This window comes from Nycticebus coucang, chromosome 8, assembly GCF_027406575.1.
Source record: "Nycticebus coucang isolate mNycCou1 chromosome 8, mNycCou1.pri, whole genome shotgun sequence".
NCBI lineage: Eukaryota > Metazoa > Chordata > Mammalia > Primates > Lorisidae > Nycticebus > Nycticebus coucang.
This window is the reverse complement of record NC_069787.1, coordinates 130600397-130627151: the sequence shown is the minus strand read 5'-3', so window position 1 is coordinate 130627151 and position 26755 is coordinate 130600397. Positions and strand designations below refer to the sequence as shown.

At 39.8% G+C, this 26755-nt stretch overlaps 2 protein-coding genes across 4 annotated transcripts in view; one reads left to right on the top strand and one right to left on the bottom strand.

The window, feature by feature from the left end:
- LOC128591444 (uncharacterized) overlaps positions 1-8888 on the bottom strand; it is a 34623-nt gene extending 25735 nt beyond the window's left edge. The window contains exon 1 of the mRNA XM_053598857.1: positions 8704-8888. Coding sequence (XP_053454832.1) covers positions 8704-8888 — 185 coding nt within the window. The remainder of the gene's footprint in view (positions 1-8703) is intronic.
- On the top strand, positions 8666-17698 carry SLITRK3 (SLIT and NTRK like family member 3). 3 transcript variants are annotated; one of them, XM_053600709.1, is made up of 2 exons: positions 8666-8964; positions 14666-17698. In XM_053600709.1, exon 2 carries the CDS (start codon positions 14687-14689, stop codon positions 17615-17617), a length of 2931 nt encoding a protein of 976 aa, XP_053456684.1. In that variant the 5' UTR covers positions 8666-8964; positions 14666-14686; the 3' UTR covers positions 17618-17698. The 3 variants fall into 3 exon arrangements, with proteins under 3 accessions (XP_053456684.1, XP_053456682.1, XP_053456683.1); XM_053600707.1 differs by lacking the exon at positions 8666-8964 and adding an exon at positions 9458-9908; XM_053600708.1 differs by lacking the exon at positions 8666-8964 and adding an exon at positions 9458-9928.
- The last annotated feature ends 9057 nt before the right edge of the window (positions 17699-26755 follow it).

The following is a 26755-nucleotide window of genomic DNA, read 5'->3' as shown; positions in this document are numbered from 1 at the left end:
AAATGATGTTGGACATGCGTTGCACCTTAAAGAATGTCTAAATTAGTCTTAGGACACTGAGAACTGGGAGAATATAGTAACAGTGTATTTTTTCAAGTAGGAAGATGCCAAGGAAGTACAGAAGATAAATTCGTTTTCCACGATTTAGCCGGTAAACCTCACAGGAAGAAAGGTCCAAGTCAAAGCCAGATTTTGAGTTCCAAAGAATTAAAATAATGTGTGAATTATAAATGTCTCTTTCAATTAACTAGGATGAAGTCTGTATTACTATATGGCAAATTACAAAAAAAAACAAAACAAGAAAACTCAGTGGATTGAAGCAAAGCACACTTATTATCTCACCATTTCTGTGAGTTACAGGTTCAGATGTGGCTTAGCTGGGTCCTCTGCTTGTCCAGTTTGCAATCAAGAATCAAGATATCAAGGCTTGGGAGGAATCTGTTCTAAGTTCTAGCAAGCTGTTGGAGAATTAATTTCTTTAGGGTTGTAGAACCTATAGTGACTTGCTTCTTCAAGGCTACCAAGAAAATGTGTCTTTACTTCAGGAAGGGTGCCAGTCTCTCTTTTAAGAACTTCCCAGCCATAATAAAAGATGGAGACCTTGCATCTTGTATGTTTACCTGGATGAAGCTGGAACATATTCTTCTTAGTAAAGTATCTCAAGAATTAAAAAAAAAAGTATCCAAAGTACTCAGTATTAGTATGAAATCAATATGTAATCACCTACACACTCATATGACTGGCAAAACGTAACTATATTCCAGAAAGTAGAAGGGGAGAGGAGAGTGGAGAGGAGGAGGGATATGGGAGGAGGGAGGATATCTGGGGGACCTCATCTAATGTGCATGATGCAATGGTACATTTCAAAACTATTAAGAAATGAGTGTAATTGTGATGTATGTGTTACTTAGTTCAATGTGAGCCTTTCACTTTGTATATCAAAGCAGTACGCTGAACCCCATTAATGCATCAACGTACAAAGTTATGATTTAATAAATAATAGTAATAAAGAACTTCCACCTGATTACAATTATTCGGGTCCATCCAGAATAATCTCCCTTTAGGTCATCTCAGAACCAACTGATTTGGGATTTTACACCTGAGAAAACCGTTTACATCCGCCATGGAGAGACAAGTTCCACCTACACAAAAGGAGAGGGATTATGCAGGGGCCGAGATTCCTTGAGATTATTTTAGTGTGTGTCCATAATAGGATCTATTGGTAAAGACACTTGGGATTTGTAGTTTATCACTCAGAAGTGAAGTGGAACAGCCTGGGGAGTGACAGGAGGCAGGGGGGAATTTGGTTTCCTCTAGGATCAGGCCAGTGACTTGGGTTTCCTTATCATAGAAGTGCTGTAACTGAGTGTGCAGACACACCTGCAGTGTCTTCACGCTTAGCTGTGTTCACACTGCCTGCCCGCAGCCCCTCACACCTAACCACCCAGTCTCCGCTTTATTAGACAAAGGCACACACCTGACTGAAAAGAATACACCCAGAGATCATTGTCCATGAATTTATCACTGTGTGGCCTTGCTGATAAAAAATAAACCGGTACAATTAGATTTTCAGGAATTTGAACTAATGTAAAAGACAGAAGTTGTCAGTTGGTGGAGAATTCTGCAACAGAAGGGACATGGAGCAATTAGGAGCTGTGTTCTTGATGACAACAAAGAAAGCTATTAGCAGGGGGAAGACAATGGTACAGGCTCAGAAAGAATTAGAGATTACAGATCACATTCATTTATTTAATACCTCTAATACATTCATGTGCAGTCCTGTTGTGTACTGGGCACTTTTCTAGGCACCACTGATATCACAAGGAAAGAAAAAATGCCTCTGTTCTGATGGAAATTATCCTTGTAGAGTAGTCACTTTCAACCCATGTGCGGTAGGTAGCATGGGTGAACGGAAAGAGGATCTTAGGTGTGCTGGGAGAATTTGTAAGGACCATTCATTAAATTATTATCAAAAAATGTTCAAAGCACAGTACTCTTTTTTTTTCATCTGCATAATTTGAGTGTGCCACCAAAGTTTAACTATAGGCCCAAGTGTGCCATGAGATAAAAAACCCTGTTGTAGAGGTAAGCGGACAAAGTGCGCAAGCAAGTCCGTTATGTATTACTGTGCTTTATGTGGGGAGTCTACAGAAATGAAGCGCGTTGGGAAGCTCAAGAGCAATGGGGAGTATACTTTGGATAGCATGGCCAGGAATCACTGTATGAGCATGTGTTTTTAGAACAAATCTGTTTGTGAAAACTGTGTTCTGGGCAAAGTGCACAGCAGCAGCAAAGGCCCTCAGGTGCATTATTTATTCTTCAAGAGCTGAAAGATGAGAAAGATGGAAAATGAGGGTCATACAGGGGAGCAGAAAAGCAAATGGGTGAGTCTAGGCCAGATGTGGAGAGAGCAAGATGATCAGACAGGGCAGACGAGCCTGTGAGAGGACACCGGTGTTATCCAGAGGGGGAAGAAGTCACTGGAGGGTTATTCGAAGATTAGATAACACTTAAATTTTAAAGAATCACTCTTGCTTTGCCGCTGTAGAGCATAGATGGGAAAAGGGAGAGGTGACAGAGAGGGCGTCTGAATCCTGAAAGAGGTAAAATATGGTCTCATATCCAATTATGTTTCTGATAAGGTCTGACTACACTACTGTCAGTCCTTGGTTTCCAGGATCTGACACTAAATCCTTTAAAAAAAAAAAACCCACAGAAAACAAAAAATCTTTTCTTCAACTAGGCATGAATCTCAATTTCTTATAAAATGAAAAGTACAAGTTGCAGGCGATAGAAAGAATCCAGTCCAGATTGACAAGCAACAGGTGTGTTTAAGTCGGCTCAGCACATCATTAAAGGGCTTGTTAAAATTTGGATTTAGTGGAAAGGCCGCTCTGCTCCAGGATCCACAGGGTGCGGGTCCCCTCCCCACCACAGAAAGGGGTCAGTTTCTAAAGACCATTTGACACTTTGTGGCATGAGTGCTCCAAGAGTTTCTAACTCTATGAATTTTAACATCCATTATCAAGAGAATAAGGATATATAATTCAGTTTTAATATTTTAAACATATTCTGTTTTATACAACAGAATATCTGAAACTAGATATATGCCTTCCCACTTTAGAAATAAAGTAATTCCAAAAGATTTTTATAAGGAGTCCAATATTGTATCCTCCCAACATAAATGGAAACACGTGTGTGTTATTTGTATATGCGTTGGAATATTTCAGCTGTTTTCACGGCATTTCCAATGAGATATTACAAAATCAACTATAAAGCATTTTATCTGGAAACAGAAAGAGATGGCACATCTTTGTCAGTTTATTACGTCAGATATTTCACCCTCTCTCTTGAATAAAAATATCCAACTAAAACAAGGAGTAAAAAAATTATTTTTACATTACGTGACCCTCTGAACATTTTGTGTTTTTTTTTTTTTTTCTTGGCCGGGTTTGGGTTTGAACCCGCCACCTCCGGCATATGGGACCAGCGCCCTACTCCTTGAGCCACAGGCGCCGCCTGACCCTCTGAACATTTTGAATGCATGCTCAAATATACAGAATTTCTTTATCTTCTATTTACATTTTTGGTGAATCTTTATTGAAGGTATATTACAATGGGGGGGTTAAATTTTTACCACCATATGTTCTACATTATTTAATAATTTTGCTATCATTAAAAAAACAATGAATGGTTTCGTGACTAGAACACATACGTTTATTAACTTTTTTCTTGTTAACATTATTTAAATATTTGCCAAATAATATTGGCTAAATAATAAACTCAGTACTCAAAAGACAGAGTTACAGATATAAGAATAACTAAACATTCGTTGTTTAATACCACAGAATGTGAAGGAGATTTAGGTAGAATATAGAGGTTTAAAGAAGCTACATAGTCAACCAAATGAAAGGACAGCCAAATGAAAGGAAACATGACTTTTGGGGATTTGAGTAAATCACTTTATGAATTACTGACATTAATAGATATATTCAATATTTAATTACACATTTGCTCTATACTTAACATGCGAGACTGTGTATAGATTCCCACTGTGCCTTCCAGCACGTGATTATATTAAAGCATTTTATCCTATCCCATAGTTGGTGGGGAAAGAATTTTTCATCAGGTTTTATATTGAGATCAGCTTCATTTCAAAATATTCATTTCATATCATGTTCTCAAATAGCTTTCGAAAATTCAAAGACCAAAGGAAATTTAATTGTACTTACAAACATCTACTGGCATAGGAGCCTTCTAACCTCATTAGGTAATGCCGGTGCCATTCACTCCTTTATGAGAGTGTAGTTGGCTATTACATGCCCATAATAATTTTTTTTTAAAAGGAGGGGAAAAATAACACATATAGAACTTCAAATGTGAACACAAAATATTTCCACAAAGGGACATAAAAATATTTGAATATTTCAGAAAAAAACTTTCATGAACTACAACACTCTTTAACACTCACTTTAGTATCCTCAACAAATTCTAAAGTTTCATGGCTTCAGTTATCTTAACTATTTAAATTTCTCCTCCTCTAGACATATCTCATATCTGGAAGACTAATTCTTTATTTCTACCTGCCAAGGGAGTTTCTTTGCATGAGTACGTACCTTACTCAAGTAAGGAGAAAGTCCATTGCCTTAGATTGTTAAGCCCTTGGGAATAAAAACTGAGACAGATCAATGGAAAGTAGGAAGTGTTAGTTTGCTTACATATTTTTCTATCAGCTAAATTTGTTCAAAAATAAAATGAACTACCCCCAAATATGTGAAACTTCACATGACAAGCAATATTAAAGCACGGTCTTGATAGCAGCTGGTCAGGGATCAGGAGGTAAAGGTCTGAGTATCAAAGAAGGTCAAACTAGATGGTCTTTGTAGTTTGATCCTGAGATTTTTTGATTCTATGAAATCATTCTCAGGTCTTTCTCTCATAATGCATATACATACATACAGATATATGTATATCTGTATGTATATATAGATTTTCTTAACTTTATTTATTTATTTTTTGCAGTTTTTGGCCAGGGAATGGTTTGAACCCGCCACGTCCGGCATATGGGGCCGGCGCCCTACTCCTTTGAGCCACAAGCCCCGCCCTCATAATGCCTATTTTTAAAATCTTTCTTTCCCCCTAAAGTGTATGTGATTTACCTCTTTCTATAAAACATAACACCTGTGGTTTCTTTCTTTCTTTTTTGTTTTACATATACATGTGTTTATTAGGTTTCCATTTTTTGCCTTCACAAAATTAAGAGGTTTAAAATTTAATAACACCTGTGTGTTCCTTCTTGCTGTATGGTTGGACAGTCACTTTGCTTCACCAAGTGCATTTGATTTGTCTCTCTTCGTCTTGGTATGTTAGCGCTTTTCCCTCACAGTGATTTTAATCATAACACTTACAATTAATTAATCGCAAATAATTTTGAAAAAAAAAATCTCTTTAAAAGGAGACATAAGCATAACTTTCTATGCTTAATCTAATCTACAAATAAAAGTTTGGAAGCTTTGCTTATATTGACTAGATTAACTTTGGTTGTTCCAAAATAGTTCACTTAACCCTGTTTACTTTAAAAATAAGCTGAGATGTCATTTAATGGAAGCCTATAAAGTGCTTTAAAGTGTTTTAGTGCAACAGGATATAAAAGATCAATGTCTAATTGAGTATCTTGTAACTTCTCCATATTTACAGCTTATTAAAGCTATGCTGATTCACTAAATTTTACAAGATGCTTTAAGAACAAAATTATCAATTGATTAGGAACTTTTTCCATAGTGTATGAAATGTTTCAAAAGTGTTTCTTCTATAGAAGTATAGGAAGATACTTACAAATAAACATTTTTGTGAATATGGACCACTCAGTTGGAATTCTTCAATCTTTTGAATTATTTCAATATATACTAAAAATCTTCAAGGAACAAATAAAACTAAAAGCATTAACTTCTGTTGTATCCTATTTTATTTGCTTACTTTTTACAGTCTATATTCCCATTTTCATGGTTTTAGCAGTGGTGTATCAAAAGTCAATCAACTAAGGATGCATTTAGTTTTTTGTTGATTATCAAACATATACTTTGTTGGCTTGAAAAATCATCTGGAATGGACCAAGAAAAAAGAGAGAGTCTTCACGAATGATTGCATTAGAGATAAAAGCAGATGAAAACATCATGAGAAGACGGAGGTATGCTTGTCACAGATTATTTAAAGTTTGAACTTTCCTGAGCGAATACTCCATTCTATAGAAAATAGTTATCTAGTACCACTTTAACTAGTATTAAGATTTTTAAAAATTTATTAATATATTTAATTAAACCATTACAGTGAATAAAATGTATATGATAACCCCCCAAAATGCCCATTTTAGATAGTTTAATACCATTGTTCCTCTCTGTAAAATGACAAAAGTGTTCAAAGGAAATACTTGAAAGATTGTATTGTCTCTGTAACATACAAAGGTGTGCCTATCACCAATATAGACATATTTAATTTTTGTTGAACCACAAATCGCATCTTATGTACCAATGTCATGCTTTTATCCATTATGCATCATTAATTAAAAACAAAACCTTTTATTTTCATGAGAGTTCTCTCTTTTCACAATGTAAATTATGTTTGGTAAAATAAAGCTAGCTACATGTAAATGTCTTTTCAGAAAGCACTAAAAATCCACAACATAGGATCAAAGATCCACCATTATCATTTAACATTTTTCTCTGGCCTGAAATATTTGTATAGGAAGTATTCACTTTTAACACGAGCTACTCAATCTTCTATAACTCCCCAGCACCATCAGGCCTTATCAACAACTCCTCAGAGCAAATCTATTAATATAATTCAAAGTTCTTTCATCAACCTTGATCATGAAATAAAATGAAAATAGTTCCAAAAAGTTGGCAATTCAACTATTTTAATAATAGTTCCATCTCTGAGGCTCAGGGGGCATGTGTGTGATTTCACACTTACCCACTGAGAATATGGTGTACCCAGGAGTGATTTTCCTCAAATTATGCAACCACCTGAAAAGTGTGAAAACCTCTCTGTGACTCAGTGGCCCACTGATGCGGTGAGGTTTGTTCTAAAACTGACGGGTTTGTTATAGGGATGGATTCCTTTAGCAGCCTTTCCTGGACATTCCGCTCTCCTCATTTACTGATTTTGGAGGGTTTACCTCTTTAAAACCCAATTTGGAGACCTAGTGAGTGAAACTCCTAAGCCAAATATTCTTTCCACATCCACATTTTCATACATACATGTATAGAAATAAAATTTGCATAGCAGTATTTATTATCCAGGAAAAACTGAGGACAGGCTTGGAATTCACGCCAGTAGAACTAAAATGCTATATTTAAAAAAAGTAGATTTTAATATCATGGTCCTTTTATCACTTTCTAAGTTCCCCTTCCTTACTAAAAGAATGCTGAATATTTTAAAGAACAAGCTGAAATTAATAAAGTTGAATTATAAATATTGTATGTGTAATATATATAAACATACCTATATAGTCTAATCCCACCGTGTGTGTGTCTATATATATTTCAAGAAGTTCCACAGGCCCTGTCTCTCTCTAGAAACAAATCTATCCTGTTTTCTTTTTTAATGAGGGTAATATGGACAGTAGATTTTTGGTATTGTATGTCTGTAATATGAACTAACAATGGTATACATTATTGTACATTGCGAATCCACTAAATAAAGGATACAGTCCTCACTTCAGGTCTGTATCTCAAAGATTTTTGTATGTAAATTTAAAAAGAGTACTGTTGCTTTGCAAGGGGAAAGTTAGAGTTCCTTTGAAAGCTTTTTAAAAATAGAGTCAAATTCATTTTATGTCTCCAATTATAAAAGCTATAACAACTTCACTTGTCTTGATCAATTTATTCCATTTCACTGCAGGAAAGAATGGCCAGAGATGCGGAGATGATTCCCCAGACTACCTCCTGTTCAGATGGGGAGTCGGTGGAAGACTGCCCGCTTTTCCAGCACAGCCGCTGATGAAAGGGATCTCTTAGAAAGACGCTGCAGACTGAACAGAGCGTTAAATGACTGCGTTGGTCTGACCGCAGTGGGGGTCATGGGCGCCTCGGTGCGATTTGGAATTACACTTTCATATAGGAGCAATAATTGTTCAAGTGTTCCTATCTAATTGGTCACGAAATGGTAGCCAGCATCTCTCCATCGCATGCCCCCCACGTCCCTTTACCCTGCAGTTTTATCCACCACCCCCCTTAGCAAGTGTACACAGATGAGGAAATGTGTGTACTTTAAAATTGTCACATATGTATCATGAAGGCGGGGGATGGCTGCAAACCGCTTGCAAACTGCTCCTGGAGGCTGTTAGCGATACCGCCCTTCGATACATCTCAGATGCTCTTAATTTTATCCACATCCCCCCCTCCCCAACCAGCTTGGGCTGTAATTTGGCAAACAGTAATCTGTCGTTTGCAAATAAAAGTTAAAATGTATCCACAGATACAGAATGCTTACTTCCCGACACTCAATTTTATAGGTTTTTTTTTTTTTTTGTAGAGCTAGCAGATTATGATGGAGAGAGGGAGAGAGAAAGAGAGAGAGAGAGAGAGAGAGAGAGAGAGAGAGAGAGAGAGAGAGAGAGAGAGAGAGAGAGAGAGAGAGAGAGAGAGAGAGAGAGAGAGAGAGAGAGAGAGAGAGAGAGAGAGAGAGAGAGAGAATATCACTTGCTTCCTAAGCCGGGATCTGCCCGCGCTGCGCGGCGGGCGGACTGCGGCGCCGGTTTGCACAGTGGGCGCGGAGGAGGGGCTGGAGCGGGGGACCAGCTGGCGGAGGCTCCGGCGATGGGCTGATCTGGGGGCTCCCGAGCGCCGCTCCCTCGGTGAGCGATTTGGGGGAGGCTGGTGGATTTGCATTCAGGTTCCAGCCCGGCGTTCCCTGTCCTGACTCTTAATACCCGACCTGGCGCTCCCAGTTCAGGAGCAGGCGTTGGTAAGTAACGTGTAATCCGATGTTAGTTATTTCCTAGGCCATTAAAGTGGCACTTTTAAAGCAGGTCAGTCTTAAAAGACGCCGCCGCAGCTGCCGCCGCGAGCTTCTCCTTGGCCTGAACCATTCGGCGGCCCCATCCTCCTCCACCAGCCCTTCCGGCTCCAGAAGTGAGGGTGCTGGAATGGGGAGCTGTCAGGGGACCCTCTCTCGGCCAAAAGCGTCGCCTCCCCTGGGTGTTTGCCTGAGATCCCCAGTTGCAGGCGGCGTTTGGCGTGCACGGCCATACTGTGGGCGCCGTATCCGCTCGCGGGCTCCTGCCCCCTCCCCGCGTCGCGGTCTGACCAATGCTGGGTTCTCAGATCTGATCGCCCCCTTCCTGCCTCCTTTCCGCCTCTCTCTTCCCTTTTCTTCTCTCATCCACACACCACCCACCCCCACTCCCACCCACCCAAAGGGCAAAGAGCAAAGACACGCGAGGAAGACCAGGGCCAGTTCCATCTTCCCGGATGGAAGGAGGCCTGGGGCAGGGATTGCTCTGCGAGCGGCCACCTTTCCAGAAGACAGAGAAATCCGGAGACTGAGCTCGGGCTCTCGGGAACGGTACCGAAAAGAGAGCATCGAGATTTTAAATCACAGGGACACAGTGCTGGGACTCTGCTTGCCTGCCATCGAAGGCTCACGGAGCTGGGGTCAGGAGCTTCCTGTCCTGGCATCGCCGCGCTAGGTGCGCGCCCGACTCTCCCTTGGTATGCAGCGATCATTTCCCTGCAAGTCTCCAAGGTGGAAACATATAAAGGGATTACAAGCGTGATTCTTTAGCCTTTTGAAAGTTGGTGGCCGTAGGAGGAGAAGCTACAAGGCTACTCTGTGATGGATAACAGTTCAGCCTCGCGGAGAGTTTGCCCCGCCCGCTGGGAAGCCCCTCGGAGCGAACCTCAGAGATGGTGAGCGCTCTGCACCATAGGTACTGGCCGCCATCCTTTCCTACTTTGCCTAATTGAAAGCAGCATTTTTCGCTTGTAGGCTATGCATTGTAGAGTGCATAGTCTGGCCGCGGTGGCTTCCATATGCTCACAGGTGCTGCGGGGGCTGGGGGGTGTTGCATTTCGAATCAGTTTGGTTAGGTATAAGGACCCTGGCGAACAGAAGGGCATAGGTGAATAACATGCCCCCTTTTCTGGGGGAGGGATCGTAACTCCAATAAATAGGCCAGGTGCCTGAGTGAAGGACCCCTCCCCCCGGGGATCGCGCCCTAGTGTTGCAAGAGATAGAAGGAAAACGACTTGAGCTTTTAATAATCTTCCATTTCTAAACAGACCCATTGTGCGTTTCGCCTGCCTGGCGACAGCAAATTAGAAAAGGATCTCTAGAAGGCTCAGAGCAGAAAATGAATGATGCAGCATTTTAATTATTTGTTCTAGAGGATATTGTTTCGCTTCCATACTGGAATATTTCATGTTACATCTGGAGAGATTAGTGGGCTCCAAGATCCAGCCCTGGGGAGAGGGAGGTGAGGAGAGGGCTCAGCGGGAGAAAGGGCTTCTTGTCTTCCCTTTGGACAAATGGTTCCTGGTGCTGTCAGCAGGATGCAGACAAAAACAGGGCCCTGTGGCTCCCCATCCCCTAACTTTCTGAGCCCTTCCTACCCCTGAGATATGTATCCTGAGGTAAAGGGAAGGAAAAGGGTCATATGGGCTTTAGGACACAGCCCAAGTCCAGAACTTAGGAGGTTGTTGGATTGTCATTCAAGAGAGATCGGAGACTTCATTGCAGAAATGAGTCTTTACCCTCACCAGGAAGCTCAGGGCAGCCTCCTGGGTACCTGCCTGTTCCACCACGTCTTGGACTCTGATGAGCTCCCTGAAACGGTCACTGCCTCTGCACGTTGGGTGCCACTGAAGGTGCTGGGTGTGGGGTGTGGGTGTTGAGCTGGGGAGGGAGATAGAATTGCTGCGATTCTGAGCTCAGGACACTGGTGTTGCTTTGCTTCCTGGCTTTGACCTATGTGAGAAATTGGGTGGGTCTGGAATACGAAGGGTGTACAATGTTGGAGAATTCTGCCCTCTTGCTTACTTAGCCTCTGATTCTTGTTTCCGATTTTAGCTCCTATGTGGCAGGTGGATACCTGAGTATTTAAAATTCACAATATTATGCAAATATCCTGTGACTGACTTTTAAGGAATGTTTTATTAAGTTAGGTGATTTACCTATTTTAGAGTGGTATTAAATTGACACTTTTCTTTAAAATTTGGTTCTGTAAAGAGTGCTTGAAGGGAAATTCCTCTCTATCTACTAACTTTGAGCCCTTGGGCAATCAAGGATCAGTTAAGTTCTTCAGTGGCCAGATCCCTTCCCCCTTCCTGATGAGCTGGTGTCAGGATTGGTGTGTGTGTGTGTGGGGGGCATCCACAGCACACAAGTCCCCCCTATCTCCTGTCCTTTGCCATACACTGTGCTCTCCCCACTTCCCTCATTAAGCTGCATTTCCACCCAGAAAAGCTGGGCTGTAGAACTGTCAGTTGAGCCAGTAAGATTGATCCTGAGAGGGATTTGGGGAACTATGATGGTGGCCTCTCTACAATGTGACATCTTCCTTCAATCACACCCATCCCCCACCACTCCCTACTACCCCCTTGTCAACAGTATCACAGAGAAATCTGAATTGAAAAGAGAAAAAAGAAGGAACAGAATCCAATTCCTAAAATTTGTTCCCTACCCCACTAGGTCTTTCCTGTGGAAGAACATCAGATACAACATTGTTGTCCAAATCTTCTTTACCTCCTTATAGAGAACTGGCTTATCTCTCTATTTTAAAAGGTAGAAGAAAACACGTGATCATTATTGAATCTAAGGGAGATGGAAGCTTTTGGGCTGCAGCACAACAAAAGAACTCCTGGTGCAAAAGGATCCAAGCAAAATGCAGGAGAAATTCAGCCCAAGTCTCTCAGGTCTTATCCGGACACCTAGGCAGGATCAGCTGATTAAGCTCTTCTCTTCTGCTCCGGGAACGTGGATTTCCCCCACATCGCTGCTTTTGCAGGAGATGGCTGTGCTGGGAAAAGGGTAACTTGGAAGGATAGTCTCACTTTTCAAGCCACCTGCACTGGAGAGAGCAGCTCTGGGAAGGAGAAGGCAAAACATCAGGGGGTGGTTTCCTTGAGAGTTGGTGGGGGGGGAGGGGTGAGGACAAGGGGGGGAGGGAGAAGAAGAAGAAGAAGCATTTCAAAGAAAAAGGAAGAAGGGAAAATGCTTCCCACCCCCCATTTCCACCTTTCCAAAGGTTTCCCATAGGTTCTCCCACTTCTCTCTTTCTGTGTCTTCTCTTGCTAATTTGTCATCTCAACTCTCTACTTCTTTCCCCTCTCTTCCCCTCTCCCTCCCTCCCTCCCTCTCTCTCTCTCTCTCTCTCTCTCTCTCCCCCTCCCTCCCTCCCTCCCTCCCTCTCTCTCTCTTTCCCTCTCTCTCTCTCTCTCTCGTCCAGCGCTCCTAATTCCCACTCCCAACGTCAAGCTAAGCGCGTTCCCCTTCTTGGGGCTCATTTTCCTGACGTAGTAAACCAGACCCAGGGTATTGCTCATACAAAAAAAGAAAAAAAAAGAAGAAGAAGAAGGAAAGAAAAACCCGGTCGGTGCAGCTACTCCGCCCCGGCCGCGCTCCCGCCCCCCTCCGGCCCAGCGAGGCGCAGCCGGCGCCCAGGACAGCGGCCCCGCGGCGGCGGAGCTGGACGCCCGAGCTGGACGCCCGCTGCGGCCCCTGCTCCTCCCTCCCCGCCGAGGGTGCCAAGCGGCGGCTCTGCCTCCCACAGAAGCCCATTGAAGAGCCCATTGCATTCCCTGCACGTCTGCAGCTTTCCCCTCTGAGTCTCCCCCAGCACCGCCCCCGCCCAACTAACTCCCTTCATCCCCTTTTGCTTCAGTTTCAGCAAAGGGAGGGCGGGCGAGGGAGTGAGAGAGAATCCTTAAACTCAACCTTTTTTTCTCTTTATTATCAATGTTTCGTGTTAAAAACAAGTCTGCAAAATAGGTAAGTCCAAGACATCTGGAGCCCCCCTCCCCTGTTTTTTCGTCGCTTTCTTTTTTTGCCTGAACCTCAATGTCTGAAAAACGAAACATTTTCAAAAGGGAAATGGTGACTGAAAAAGAACTTAAGCAGATTTTAATATTTTATAGGGGAGAAAGGGAAGACTGATTCTTGCTTCCTCCTTTTTCTCTTTCATTTAATTGCTTTAAATAAATGAGCATTGCATGCCCCAGGCAGATTCTCTTTGCCTTACCCTGTTTTCTCCTTCCTTACAGCTGTGTACTTTATATGCAAGTTGAATGTGAAGATTTATTCTGTTTACTTTCCCTATACATTATTTATTGTGTTTTAAGTTAGGGAGTTGATGAAGTATCTCTTCACTGTATATGTGTAGAGAGAAAAATGTATGCTAAAACATTTTTATTGATTAAAATAAGCCATTTAATTTTGATGACTATTTCAGGGCCTCAGGAAGGACAATCTAATAAAACAGCGTTGTTACCATTTATCCCTGTAAACATTTTCATACCTGGATGATACTAGGCAAGAACAGAGAGCCATTGATGGAGGCTCTGTGGGTTATTCTAAGGGTGCACTACATTTTTTTTCTCTGATTAGAAAAGAATGACGTCGTTTTGAAATGTATGGCATGTGAAAGTTCATTTATTAGCAGGTAAGAATAGAGGTTTCCACCCTCTCCTGCCATTAACTACTCACTTCTTCTTTAACCAGCCACCTGCTTTTCTTGGCTTTAAGAAGGTTCCTCAGTGGCTCTTGAAGGTGCAGATACACATTCCACATTCCAGACCAAGCTCAGCAAGTGTTTTAATTCAAACACTCCCAGACTCAGCATCCTTTAGCTGTCACTATCTTTACCTCTGCCAATTGCTTGGGCATGTTTAGAGGGGCTAATAACTCCTAACTGCTTTAACTAGCCAAATACCACAAATATGAAGAAGTTGTTTAATTAAAAAAGATGCCAATAATCTGTGCTTGGATAAGGTGGGCGGGGATACAAGGAGCTACTGACTATTCACTGTAATTAAACATGCTTCCATCATTTCTTAAAAGAAATACTAGGTTTTCCTAAGATGCTGAACCTCTTTCCTATCTCCACATCGTATATGAGGAATTAGACTCATACTTTATCATGCCCTTTAATCCAACAACTTTGGGGTAATACTTTTTTAATAGTTAAAATCTATAGTTACAGGTTTTTAATAGTTAAAATCTATAATGTGAAGAACATTTCCCCCCCCCCCAGAGTTCCAATCAGATTTACAGTGGGAACCTTGATGCCATTGTGAGTTTTAAAAGGCAAACAGGTGTGATGACCAAATTGTTGCCAGTATTACCGAATCTCCCTGTACCCAAAAGGAACATTGACATCAATTCTTCTGTTTGCTACAAGAGCCAATGCAGGCTGCTTTTGTTCATACTATAAGCCCTTTACCAAGTATGGCTTGGTTCAGAAAAATGTCAATACACAGTTCAATATCTCTCAGTCTCCAAAGTTTAAAATATGGGACGTGCTCTGGAGATGCAGCTAGCTCATTTTGAATGTCAGTTCAACAATTGCTGAAGTTTTTATATCGCTCTTAAAAAGCCCCACATGTAGGAGTCAATTAAAATAGTACATATGACTAAAAGCTAAAAATCTGCATTTTTATTTCTGTTGCAGTTTTGTAATCAACAACGAGTGATGAAACCTTCCATGGCTGAGATGCTTCACAGAGGGAGGATGTTGTGGATAATTCTTCTAAGCACAATTGCTCTGGGACGGACTACCCCCATTCCTCTGACGGAGGACTCGGAAGAGATAGATGAACCCTGTTTTGATCCATGCTACTGTGAAGTTAAAGAAAGCCTCTTTCACATACATTGTGACAGTAAAGGATTTACAAATATTAGTCAGATTACTGAGTACTGGTCAAGACCCTTTAAACTGTATCTACAGAGGAATTCTATGAGGAAATTATACACCAACAGTTTTCTTCATTTGAATAACGCTGTGTCTATTAACCTTGGGAACAACGCATTGCAGGAGATTCAAACAGGAGCTTTCAATGGTCTTAAGATTTTAAAGAGGCTGTATCTCCATGAGAACAAACTAGATGTCTTCAGAAATGACACTTTCCTCGGTTTGGAAAGTTTGGAGTATCTGCAGGCAGATTACAATGTCATTAAACGTATCGAGAGTGGGGCGTTCCGAAACCTAAGCAAATTGAGGGTTTTGATTTTAAACGATAATCTCATCCCCATGCTTCCAACCAATTTATTTAAGGCTGTCTCTTTAACCCATTTGGACCTCCGTGGAAACAGATTAAAGGTTCTATTTTACCGAGGAATGCTAGATCACATCGGCAGGAGCCTGATGGAGCTCCAGCTGGAAGAAAATCCCTGGAACTGCACTTGTGAAATTGTGCAACTGAAGAGTTGGCTGGAACGAATTCCTTACACTGCCCTAGTGGGAGACATCACTTGTGAGACTCCTTTTCACTTCCATGGGAAGGACCTTCGAGAGATCAGGAAGACAGAACTCTGCCCCTTGTTATCGGACTCAGAGGTGGAGGCTAGTTTGGGGATTCCCCATTTGCCCTCAAGCAAGGAGAATGCTTGGCCAACTAAGCCTTCCTCCATGTTGTCTTCTGTTCATTTTACTGCTTCTTCTGTTGAATACAAATCTTCGAATAAACAGCCCAAGCCCACCAAACAGCCCCGGACACCAAGGCCACCGTCCACATCCCAAGCTTTGTATCCTGGTCCAAACCAACCTCCCATTGCTCCTTATCAGACCAGACCACCCATTCCCATCATATGCCCTACTGGGTGCACCTGTAATTTGCACATCAATGACCTTGGCTTGACTGTCAACTGCAAAGAACGAGGATTTAATAACATTTCTGAACTTCTTCCAAGGCCACTGAATGCCAAGAAACTGTATCTGAGTAGCAATCTGATTCAGAAAATATATCGTTCTGATTTTTGGAATTTTTCTTCCCTGGATCTCTTGCATCTGGGGAATAATCGTATTTCCTATGTCCAGGATGGGGCCTTCATCAACCTGCCAAATTTAAAGAGCCTTTTCCTCAACGGCAATGACATAGAGAAGCTAACCCCAGGCATGTTCCGAGGTCTACAGAGTTTGCACTACTTGTACTTTGAGTTCAACGTCATCCGAGAAATCCAGCCTGCAGCCTTCAGCCTCATGCCCAACTTGAAGCTGCTATTCCTCAACAATAACTTGCTGAGGACCTTGCCGACAGATGCCTTTGCAGGCACATCGCTGGCCAGGCTCAACTTGAGGAAGAACTACTTCCTCTACCTTCCTGTGGCTGGTGTCCTGGAGCACTTGAATGCCATTGTCCAAATAGACCTCAATGAGAATCCCTGGGACTGTACTTGTGACCTGGTCCCCTTTAAACAGTGGATAGAAACCATCAGCTCCGTTAGTGTGGTAGGTGATGTGCTTTGCAGAAGCCCTGAGAACCTCACCCACCGTGACATCCGTACTATTGAGCTGGAAGTCCTTTGCCCAGAGATGCTTCACACGGCACCAGCTGGAGCATCCCCAGCCCAGCCTGGAGATTCTCATCTTGTCGGGGGACCAACAAGCTCGTCTCCTTATGAGTTCTCTCCTCCTGGAGGCCCCGTGCCACTTTCTGTATTGATTCTCAGCCTGCTGGTTCTGTTTTTTTCAGCTGTCTTTGTTGCTGCAGGCCTCTTTGCCTATGTGCTCCGACGGCGACGGAAGAAGCTGCCCTTTAGAAGCAAGCGACAGGAAGGCATGGACCTAACTGGCATTCAGATGCAATGCCACCGGCTGTTTGAGGATGGCGGAGGTGGTGGTGGAGGTGGGGGTGGGGTCCGACCAGCTCTTTCCTCTCCAGAGAAGGCACCTCCTGTGGGTCACGTCTATGAGTACATCCCTCATCCGGTTACCCAGATGTGCAACAACCCCATCTATAAGCCTCGTGAGGAAGAGGAGGTGGCCGTCTCATCAGCTCCAGAAGCAGGGAACGCAGAACGTGGGGGTCCCGGGACACAACCACCAGGAATGGGCGAGGTTCTCCTAGGAAGTGAGCAGTTTGCTGAGACACCCAAGGACAACCACAGCAACTACCGAACCTTGCTGGAGAAGGAGAAGGAGTGGGCCCTGGCAGTGTCCAGCTCCCAACTCAACACCATTGTGACAGTCAATCACCATCACCCCCACCACCCAGCAGCTGGTGGGGGTTCAGGAGTAGTTGCGGGAACTGGGGGAGACTTGGCAGGGTTCCGCCACCATGAGAAGAATGGTGGGGTGGTGCTGTTCCCTCCTGGGGGAGGCTGTGGCAGTGGCGGTGTGCTCCTAGACCGGGAGAGGCCGCAGCCTGTCCCCTGCACAGTGGGGTTTGTGGACTGTCTCTACGGCACAGTGCCCAAGTTAAAGGAACTGCACGTCCACCCTCCTGGTATGCAATACCCAGACTTACAGCAAGATGCCAGGCTCAAAGAAACCCTTCTGTTCTCAGCTGGAAAGGGCTTCACAGACCACCCAACCCCCAAAAGTGATTACCTCGAGTTAAGGGCCAAACTTCAAAGCAAGCCGGATTACCTCGAAGTCCTGGAGAAGACAACTTACAGGTTTTAAAAGAAGGAAGGAAATATATTAGTGCTTTTTTTTTTTTTTAAAGAAAAGGAGAATAAAAGATATATATTCCTTGCTCCCCTTCCACTTGTCCTGATAATTCCAATCCTCACGATCTTCCCTGCCCTGAACAGAACCGAAACCGCATGATAACTAGCAAATACAGATGAATACAGACGTGTGCTCTCCCCTCGCAGATGCGATTTGGAGGAAGGGCCATACTCAGATCATTAATCAATGAAGTGCCTTCGCAGACTTTTGCCAGCAAAGTTATCATTATTTTTTTATACCGAAACTGACTTGGACTGTGCCATGTATAAGATATAATGGGGATCTTTGTAATGATCCTAATTAAGTAAAATTCAATTTGTCTTTTTATTTTCGGTAACTTTTTTTTTTTTAGTTGTTTTGTTTGAAAGGGTGGGAGAATGACTTTGTGGCTGTCTTTCCTCTTCCCATCATGGCACAGATTCTGTACATGTATTAACAATGCAGTTTGCTGCATGCCTGGAAACTGCAAGAAGGGGGGGCGAGGGTGGGTCTTGCTGGAATGTTCTCACTCACCCTATCGTCTCTGGCATACACACCCATATGCAAACCACAAATTTGCACACAGTGGGGTCCCCAAATCTGCAGTGTCTTCCTGCTGGTGCGGGTACACACACACACACACACACCACTCCCATTCAACCCAGTTTCCCAATCTGTTTAGTTTGGGTTTGATTCCTTCCTCTCCTCTCCATAGTTCCACCTACCCTCCCTGCTAGTGTACAGCTCATAGCATCTCCTCTAGCACCGTGGGAAAAGTCACACTCTAGGCTGGATCCTACTGAAGGGGAGGCCTAGTGTTTTAACAGCTGAAAACTCACACCTAGGGATGAGCACTCTCTTTGTGACACTTCATCCAGATGCCAAGAATTTTTGGAAAACATCTGCACTTTCTTATATATATATATATAATATTAAAAAATAAAAAAAGCAACTGGGTATATATCACTAACAGCTTTTTAGGAAGTACTTTTAATGTTTTCTCTCTCACACACAAAGATTCAAAAGAAATGTGCATATATTTATTCTGTAATTTCAGTGATTATAAATTGTAAAGGTAATGTTTAATCATTGTATAGTGATTATGCGTCCGGTATAGCTTTCCTAATAAAAGGTTTTTGAAAAACATAATACATTATATATAGAGGATCCAAAGCTTGAAACTTAAACTCCAGCTATGCCATGCCTTTCATGCTCCCATTAAAAAAAATAATAATAATAATTTCTTTTATCTGTTATCCAGAAAGCTAATTTATTAACAAGTTTGATGCACTGTGATGTCGATAAATCTTATAACCCATCGTTCCTATCCGGTACCAGGATACAACTGGGACTGTAACTTTGACTTATGGTTCACTCTTTTTCTTGGATTATACATTTCACACTTAGTACCCAATGATGCGTTGTTTCCTAGGCAGGATGCAATGGGGGAGCAAACAAAGTAACCAGATTGCTAAGAAGTACAGGACTAATTAGGAGAAGGCAATCAAGGATCCATGCATCTTAAGATAAGCAAGGGCATTAAACAAGGAAGGTAAAATTGCTGTCGTTTTTTAAAAAATGCACTAAAATCGCACACACATCCTCACACTCCACCACGTACCTACAGCACCCCAGCAAAACCAGCGGCCTTGGGGCCGATTTGGCCGTCAGAACCCGGTTACTGTGGATGCTGTCACTGTTACATTGGGTTCCTGTTTCCCAGCCTTTTATTACAGCTGGCTGCAGTGATGCTTGAACTCAGAGGATGCTGAATGAGGTTTTCTTTTTTTTTACTTCTATGACATTAAAAAGATGTTGCTAAATTAACCTCACACTAATCCAAGTTAAGATCCATTAACATGTGAGCGAAACCAAAGAGAATTGGATTTTTAAGGTGCCGGGATTGCGTTTGTGGAGGAAACCCATAAAAAGCCCGCTGAGAGCTTTGAGGCAGGCGCTGACCCGATGCGGCCGGTAGAGGGCAGCAGAGCTCCAGGGAGCCCCGGGCCCGCTCTCCGCCGAGCCGCGCTCCGCGTCCCGGGTTCTCCACCCGTTTCCTCCAGCCGCCCTTCGTGCAAATGATCGTTTCGTGTTGAATGTAATTCATCACAAGTCACTGATGCCTTACATCACATTTTTTTTTTTTCCGTAGAAAGTGAATGAGTCTAGCAGCTTCTAACGCTGTAGGACAGATATAACACTAAGGCATTGTGCTGGGGAAAAAAAAAAAGCCCCATGAATGTTTAGAATATATTTATATATCTCTTGATTAACCATACAGAAATATCAGCCTAGGTATGAATAAAAATGGAAAATAAAAGTATATCAATATAAAATGCAATTTTTCAGGGCTTTCTTGCATTTGAAATGTACCTATAACTTTGGTCCTCAACTATGTGAAATAGATTTTGGAATATTTTAGAAGAAAAAATGTCCTTGAATATGATTCATTATTTCTCTATGTATAATAGTTAAAAGAAGCTTTTCTTACGCAAAAGGGTCAGGCCCACCATCAAATAGGTGTAATTATTCTTTTCTTTCATCTATCTATCCATCTATCTATCTATATACACATAAAATATATGTATGTGTATATATATATAAGTTTATATATATATTATTTTCCTATAAATCAACTTCTTTCTACCTATATCACCTTTCTTATTCTTTCTAATCATGTTTCCCCACTTCATTGAATTATGTTTTAAGGCACAGTAAGCTAATACTGCACCTTAAGTATTTTAAATCTCAATTCATGGAGTCCTTCTAAATTAATGATTTATGATTTATCATGCTTCCATTCCACCAAATATTTTAGTGAATATTAGAAAACATATGCATAGTAAAATCTCAGAGTGAAAATCTGGATACTGATAATAATCATTTCTTTAGAGACCATGCTTTTGTTTATGACATGGCATGTTATGACCATCAGGTTAAAGTACAATCTCAAAAGACCCTGGTGCTTTTGACGTTTGAAAATGAGTGTCCATAAACCATATCAAATTATAACATAACTTGATAATTATAAAGTTTATTTATTAAATACAGAAAGTATAGTGATTTCACTCTTGAATGAGAAATAAATTTATTTAATAAAAATAAATTTATGTGAGAATGGAATTTCACATTGAAGAGTATAATTTTTTGCTTTCATAGAGTTTTCTACTTCCCAACCAGGACCTTTATTTTAGCTGTGCATTAAAATTACTTAAGTTAGCTTCCATTTATAATACCAGATATGTTTTCATAAAGTACTATGGATATTATTACAGGTATCTTGATTAGGATCTGTTTGATGTTTTTGCTAAAGTAAAATATTCATTTTTTTAAAAAGAATGACCACTAATTAACCTCACAGTCATAGTCATGTTGACTAAAGCAGACCCACATATGGTAAATATTTGCTATTAATCATTGCTATCTTTATTACTAAGTACAGTAGTAACATTTGGAAATAATAAAAATATTGTAATTTCTCTTAAATTGTGAGGTCGTAAGTGGAAAATAATCTAAATGAACTATTAGTTAATTTAGTAATGGTTTTAGCATCACATATATTATCTAGAAAGATTTTTTTATATTTTTATTTAGAAGCTAACAGTATTTCATTTAATTGCAAACTACTTAAAAATAAGAATGACAAACATCAACTACAATTTTAATAAAAATTCAGAGAGAGAGAGAAAAATCCCAAGAAAAATTGAATGACTTAGCCTGGAAAAAAAATATTTTTTTAACCTGTGAATGCTATTAAACCTTTGCTGTCTAAAAAGAATGATGCTTTGTTTAGGATTTTGAAAACTCATAATGAAATTACAGGATGGAAGGACTTATTTTTTTTTTAAAACGAATGAAACATTATTTTGATTCATTTAGTGTAAATTCATTATTTGTACAGTCATTTCCTTTTGCAATTATGTTGTCTAAGCCAAGAAATGTTGTATTTTTTGTGAAATGGCTCTGAAAAAAAAAACTAATGAACTTCTTTACAAAAAGGGAGAAATAAGACAATAGGAAGATCATGTGAGAAGAAATTGTAAGAAAAGGACTTTCCATTTGAAGTCATTTGAGAAAATTTAATTTGAAGTTAGGCATTTATAATTTCTATTTAGCTCAAAATCCTTAATTGTGAAAATTCAGGTGAACCCAACATAAATAAACATCACTTAACTCACCGTATTCCTGCTCAACATACCATAAATTGTTTCATATACTATAGGCCTTTTCAAAATTACAGGAGCAATAACACATATGTAATTGGGTAATCGTGTGTGTACATAGAAGCAGGACTATACGTGTATATACATTGTATATACATGTATATAATTTATATATGCTGACCTATACTTAGCTGTAAATTTTGCGTTTTTATTACATGTATAATAATTTCTGTTTTATGCACTTATTTTTCTTGTCTGTCTAGCCACCATCCAATTGAGGCTGGATGAAATTATGAGTCTTCATTTTGGAAGTATTCACGTGTAAAAAATAACAATGTAATTGATACTGATGAATTTAAAAATTCTTTTATCTTCCAATTTGTTTCATTTTGTTTTGTTATTTAACAGTACAGGGGAAAAATCTCAGGCAGATTCTGACTTATTTTAAGTTAAGTTCTCACAGTCAAGGAATTAATGTCTTATAAGTATGCAACATAAGTCTAATGAAAAAGAAAGTGCTTCTTTTATCACTTTATTATTTCTAGAATAAATTTTACAGGTAAAAACAATTTTAATAGCTTCATTAATTAGACAAGATCTTTGTAATTTGTCCAGGTATCTAGAAATTGTGATATCTCTTATCTATATAAGAGAAGTAAAGGACCAGTTTAAGATATTTGCCATCCTATTTTACTTCTTTGAACCTCCTCCTGAATTTTAAATGCTTAATAATAGTACTACTAATAAAGATGACCATTTTTAGTATGCTTATATGAAATATGGATGGAAGGGGAAAATTCTTGATATGGATATATCAAGAAATCAGGTGTACAGAGGGTTACTACTTATGAATAGGCCATGCTATGCTATCTTTAATTCTGATAAAATCTACTCCTCCAAATAATACACATTATTTTTGAGAAAATGTGTTGTTTCCATTTTATTGCACTTACACAGATGATTTTTATTTTAAAAAGTTCTAATAGAAAATAATTATTGTGGTGGACTTCAGAGATATATAGCCACAGAGGAATTATAATAAATTTATGGTTTGATTCAACCCAACTCCTATAATATCTTTAAACGTTAAAGGGCATTAGGGAAAAACAGACTTCCTATATTACCACTCAGAAACGCGAAGGTCCGGCATGCCAATGTTCCCGTAGTGTATTTAGTCTATTTGTTTAGAAGATGAGCGGTACAACAAATTGAGAAAGTTTCCTCTGTATTATACTGAAATCAAAGCTAAACAGGTTTTTTTTGTTGGTTTGTTTGTTTTTTGGCTGGGGCCGGTTTTGAACCCACCACCTCCAGTGTATGGGGCCGGCGCCCTACTCCTTTTATCAAGACTGTGCTATTGCCCACATAATACCAAACATGAATACTTTATTATAATTAAGTTGTTTTAGCTAGTAGATTGTTCTCTTGGTAGTCCAAGGCATCCCATTATCTATATTACCCTATATTATGTATGTGAAGACAAGGCTTTTGCTCTTCTGAATCATTTTACAAAGAACTTTGAGGTTTAGCGTTTATTTGGATGATGAAATTCTACATAATGATTTTTGGTATCTTCAATCAAAGACGATAACTTCCCTAACCTGGACAAAATTAGCTCTGAGAAAAGAGACTGAAAGAAATATGTCACCTGATTTTGTGTGTGTGTGTATGTGTGTATGTGTGTGTGAGAGAGAGAGCGCGCGCGAGCTTGGCTGGTGGGGGTGGGGGCAGCAGTAGAAAGAAATTCTCTCGTCCCTCCAGGCCTCAGTTTCTGACTCAGCGTCAAGATATTCTTGTGAGGAAGGGCAGGCTCACAGAGCTCAAGTTAGGTGCCAAGGCAAGATCAGGGATTGATCAGAGTCCCTTATACTCAACGACAAAATTCATAATTCACTTATCTTTGTACATAGGCTGAAATGATAATTTAATATAGCTCCCCTCATTGTGAAATAATTTATAAGTCTGGTAAAAGAAACCATATCAGAGCCTATAATAAAACTTCAACCACTTCTGGAAATCAAAAGAATCAGTAAGTATTTTAAAAATATGGACTACATCATTAAAATTCTAAAATCTGCCTTATCTGGCTTTTCCTTCTCTGAAATGTTTGAAATGTTCTTTATCTTTCTGTGGCATCCAAAATATTGACTTATTAAGTATATTAGAACCCACCCATTTTTCACACTTTTCTTTACAGCGTAATCGTTCTGATTCAGATATTATATTGCTGCTTGAATTCTAAGGTTTTGTTTTTAGTTTTTACAAAATGATTTATCATAAAACGTGTCTTTTTTTTTCTTGTGGTTTTTGGTAACTAACTTTATAATAAAACAAGTCTGTCAAAAATGTGAACCATTAACAATATTAAGTGGTTGAGAAAAGCAAAGGGAAGGAAAACCTTCAGGTCAGTCTAAATCGGACATTTTATAAGTATTAAATCAATTTGGGATTTTTTTTCCAACCTGTGTTCTGCTTCATAAGATTTAGATTCAAAATTGAAGTCTGTTCCTATATTTTTAACTAGTAGGTCATTTGTTGATTTAGTTTTCTGGCTGTCAATAAAGGAGGTGGTAGGAGAAATGTTAACTCCAGGTACAAGTTCACGGTCTGTCTGTGGAATAACCAAGGCCAAGAATTTCTCACATTCTCTTTAGGAAAATGTTCTCAATGAAAAATGACAATAGATGGATGGGGGCAAAAAGAAAATGCCCTCCCTTTCTGAAAAACTTTGATAGAGGCTTAAAGAAGAAAGTTTGAAGAGTTTTGCCTTAACCTTTCAAAGTAGCACCTTTGGAAGAGTTTAATGTCAAGGTGGGTCCATTATCTTTCAAGATGATTCTAAGTCATTGCACTTACCATGTGTTAACACACTAATGAAATCAAACCACAACAGTAAATAAATCAATTGTAATTAAAAACAAATTCTAGTGTAGAAGGATCACCAGGATAAACTGAGGTAATAGTGTATATTAAAACATTTAGCTTAGTTCATGGTAAAGATGTGAAAAATGAATTATAAAGTCTTATCTCTCTATCTTTCTTTTAAATTGGTAGCTTCTCCAGTGCAAAGAAGAACTCCACCTGCCCTTTAACTAATTTGAGGGCTACCATAACATAAGTTTGTTTTGAGTCTATTACCAGAATTCACTCTAGAAACACAGTCTTGTTATTAATATTTATTTCAGAAAATTTAATCATTTACTCAAAAATTACTGTAATTTAATATGTATTATATACCTCAGCTACAAATATTTGAGTAAAATATACATACTTAAAATATTGTTTTGATACCTGTAATGTTGTTCTTCCCCATTTGTGTTTATGATTGGAATTTTAACAGTATAAATGATATTAAAATAGCTTCTTAATTTGGATCACATACTATTCTCTATAAATGTGGATCATTGATAGCTGAATATTGTTTAAATGAATTCTGGAGATACTGGTATATATAGAGAGATTTTACGTACTAACTTTTATCTATTTATTTATCAAATAATGACAGTTTGCATACTGTGTTATTACTCAACTGAAATTTTAAAAGCTTTAAATTTAAAGCCCACAATAAGGTACAGTGTACTGTGAAATATCTAAAAGTATGTGCAATCTAATTGCAAATGTTTTATTTGTTAAATGAACCAGACTAGAGTTTGACACAATCACTTCTCATATGATTTTAAACCTGACCACTACTAGTTGTCAGATGCTCTGTTCACGACTCCTACCTCATTCAAAAAATATGTTAGCACTTCTATAAACCACTGTGTCTTAGCTCAAAGAAGAGAGGGGGAGAGACTGAATCTGGGGAACTTTTCAGGAACATACTGTCTGCCTATCTTAAGTGAACCAGACACAGCTTCACCATTATTTCCACTAAAAGAAGAATTATGCCATTTTGGAACGAAATGTAGCAACGAAAAATGAAGAGATGGAAAAGATAGTGTGTAACCACCTGGGAAAGGTTCCCACGGTAGAGATAGCGTGTAACCACCTGGGGAAAGGTTCCCGCCATAATTCTGATACATCCAGTCCTCAGATGGCACTTTAAGAACTATTATTCTTAGCAAATATCTCATCAAATACTTTATCTTTTCCAATATGCAGGGGTTTTTTTTTTTCATTTTCATGTTCGCATAAATTACTGTGGCTACTCTCTATTTTATGAAAATACACATCTATCATGGACAATGAAGTTCAGTTTCAAATTCTCTTCATCTAGTAGACCTTTATTGATACCATAAACTAAATGTTTACTCTTCTCTCAAATATTGATATGCATTATTTACTTTATGCAGATTTAGTATGTTGTACTATTTGTTCTTAAGTGTCCTTTGGTCATTTTGCCTGACTGTGCCGAGAATTCTGGTTTTTCAATTATACTGTCAACACTTGAGATCATAGACATCTTCAGGGTTTTTTGTGGCCTGGTTTCTGGGCCTGTATTTTGCCCAGGTTTGGGCAATACATTCTGATCAAATGTCTGAGTTTCACAGATCTTATCTTGTTTTTTAGAATTGCCACATTTCTCCCTTCCTTTCCACTATTTCTAACACATAGTCTTGGAGACAACAGACGCTATATAAACATTGGTTGAACGGAAAAATGAAAAGCTTAAAAACATGGGTAGCCTATAGGTTCTTGCAAAAGGCGAAAGTTCTTTGGGATATGTAACCCAGATAAATGATGAAAAGAGACAGAGCTGGAGAGGAGGAGAGGTGAGAAGTGGGATAGTACGAGAAATGTAACGCCACTGACTTTTCTTGAATTTATTAGTCGTAGAAGATACACACACAGCTCTCAAGCCAGTAAGACAGAGGAAACTGAGTAGTGTGAGCAGGGAGAAATTAGAGGAAAGACAGAAAGATCAAAAGGAAGAAATGAAGGAGGGAGTCGGGCAGGGAAGGAAAAGAGGAGGGACAGGAGCAGGTAAAGAACCAAGGCCAACAGC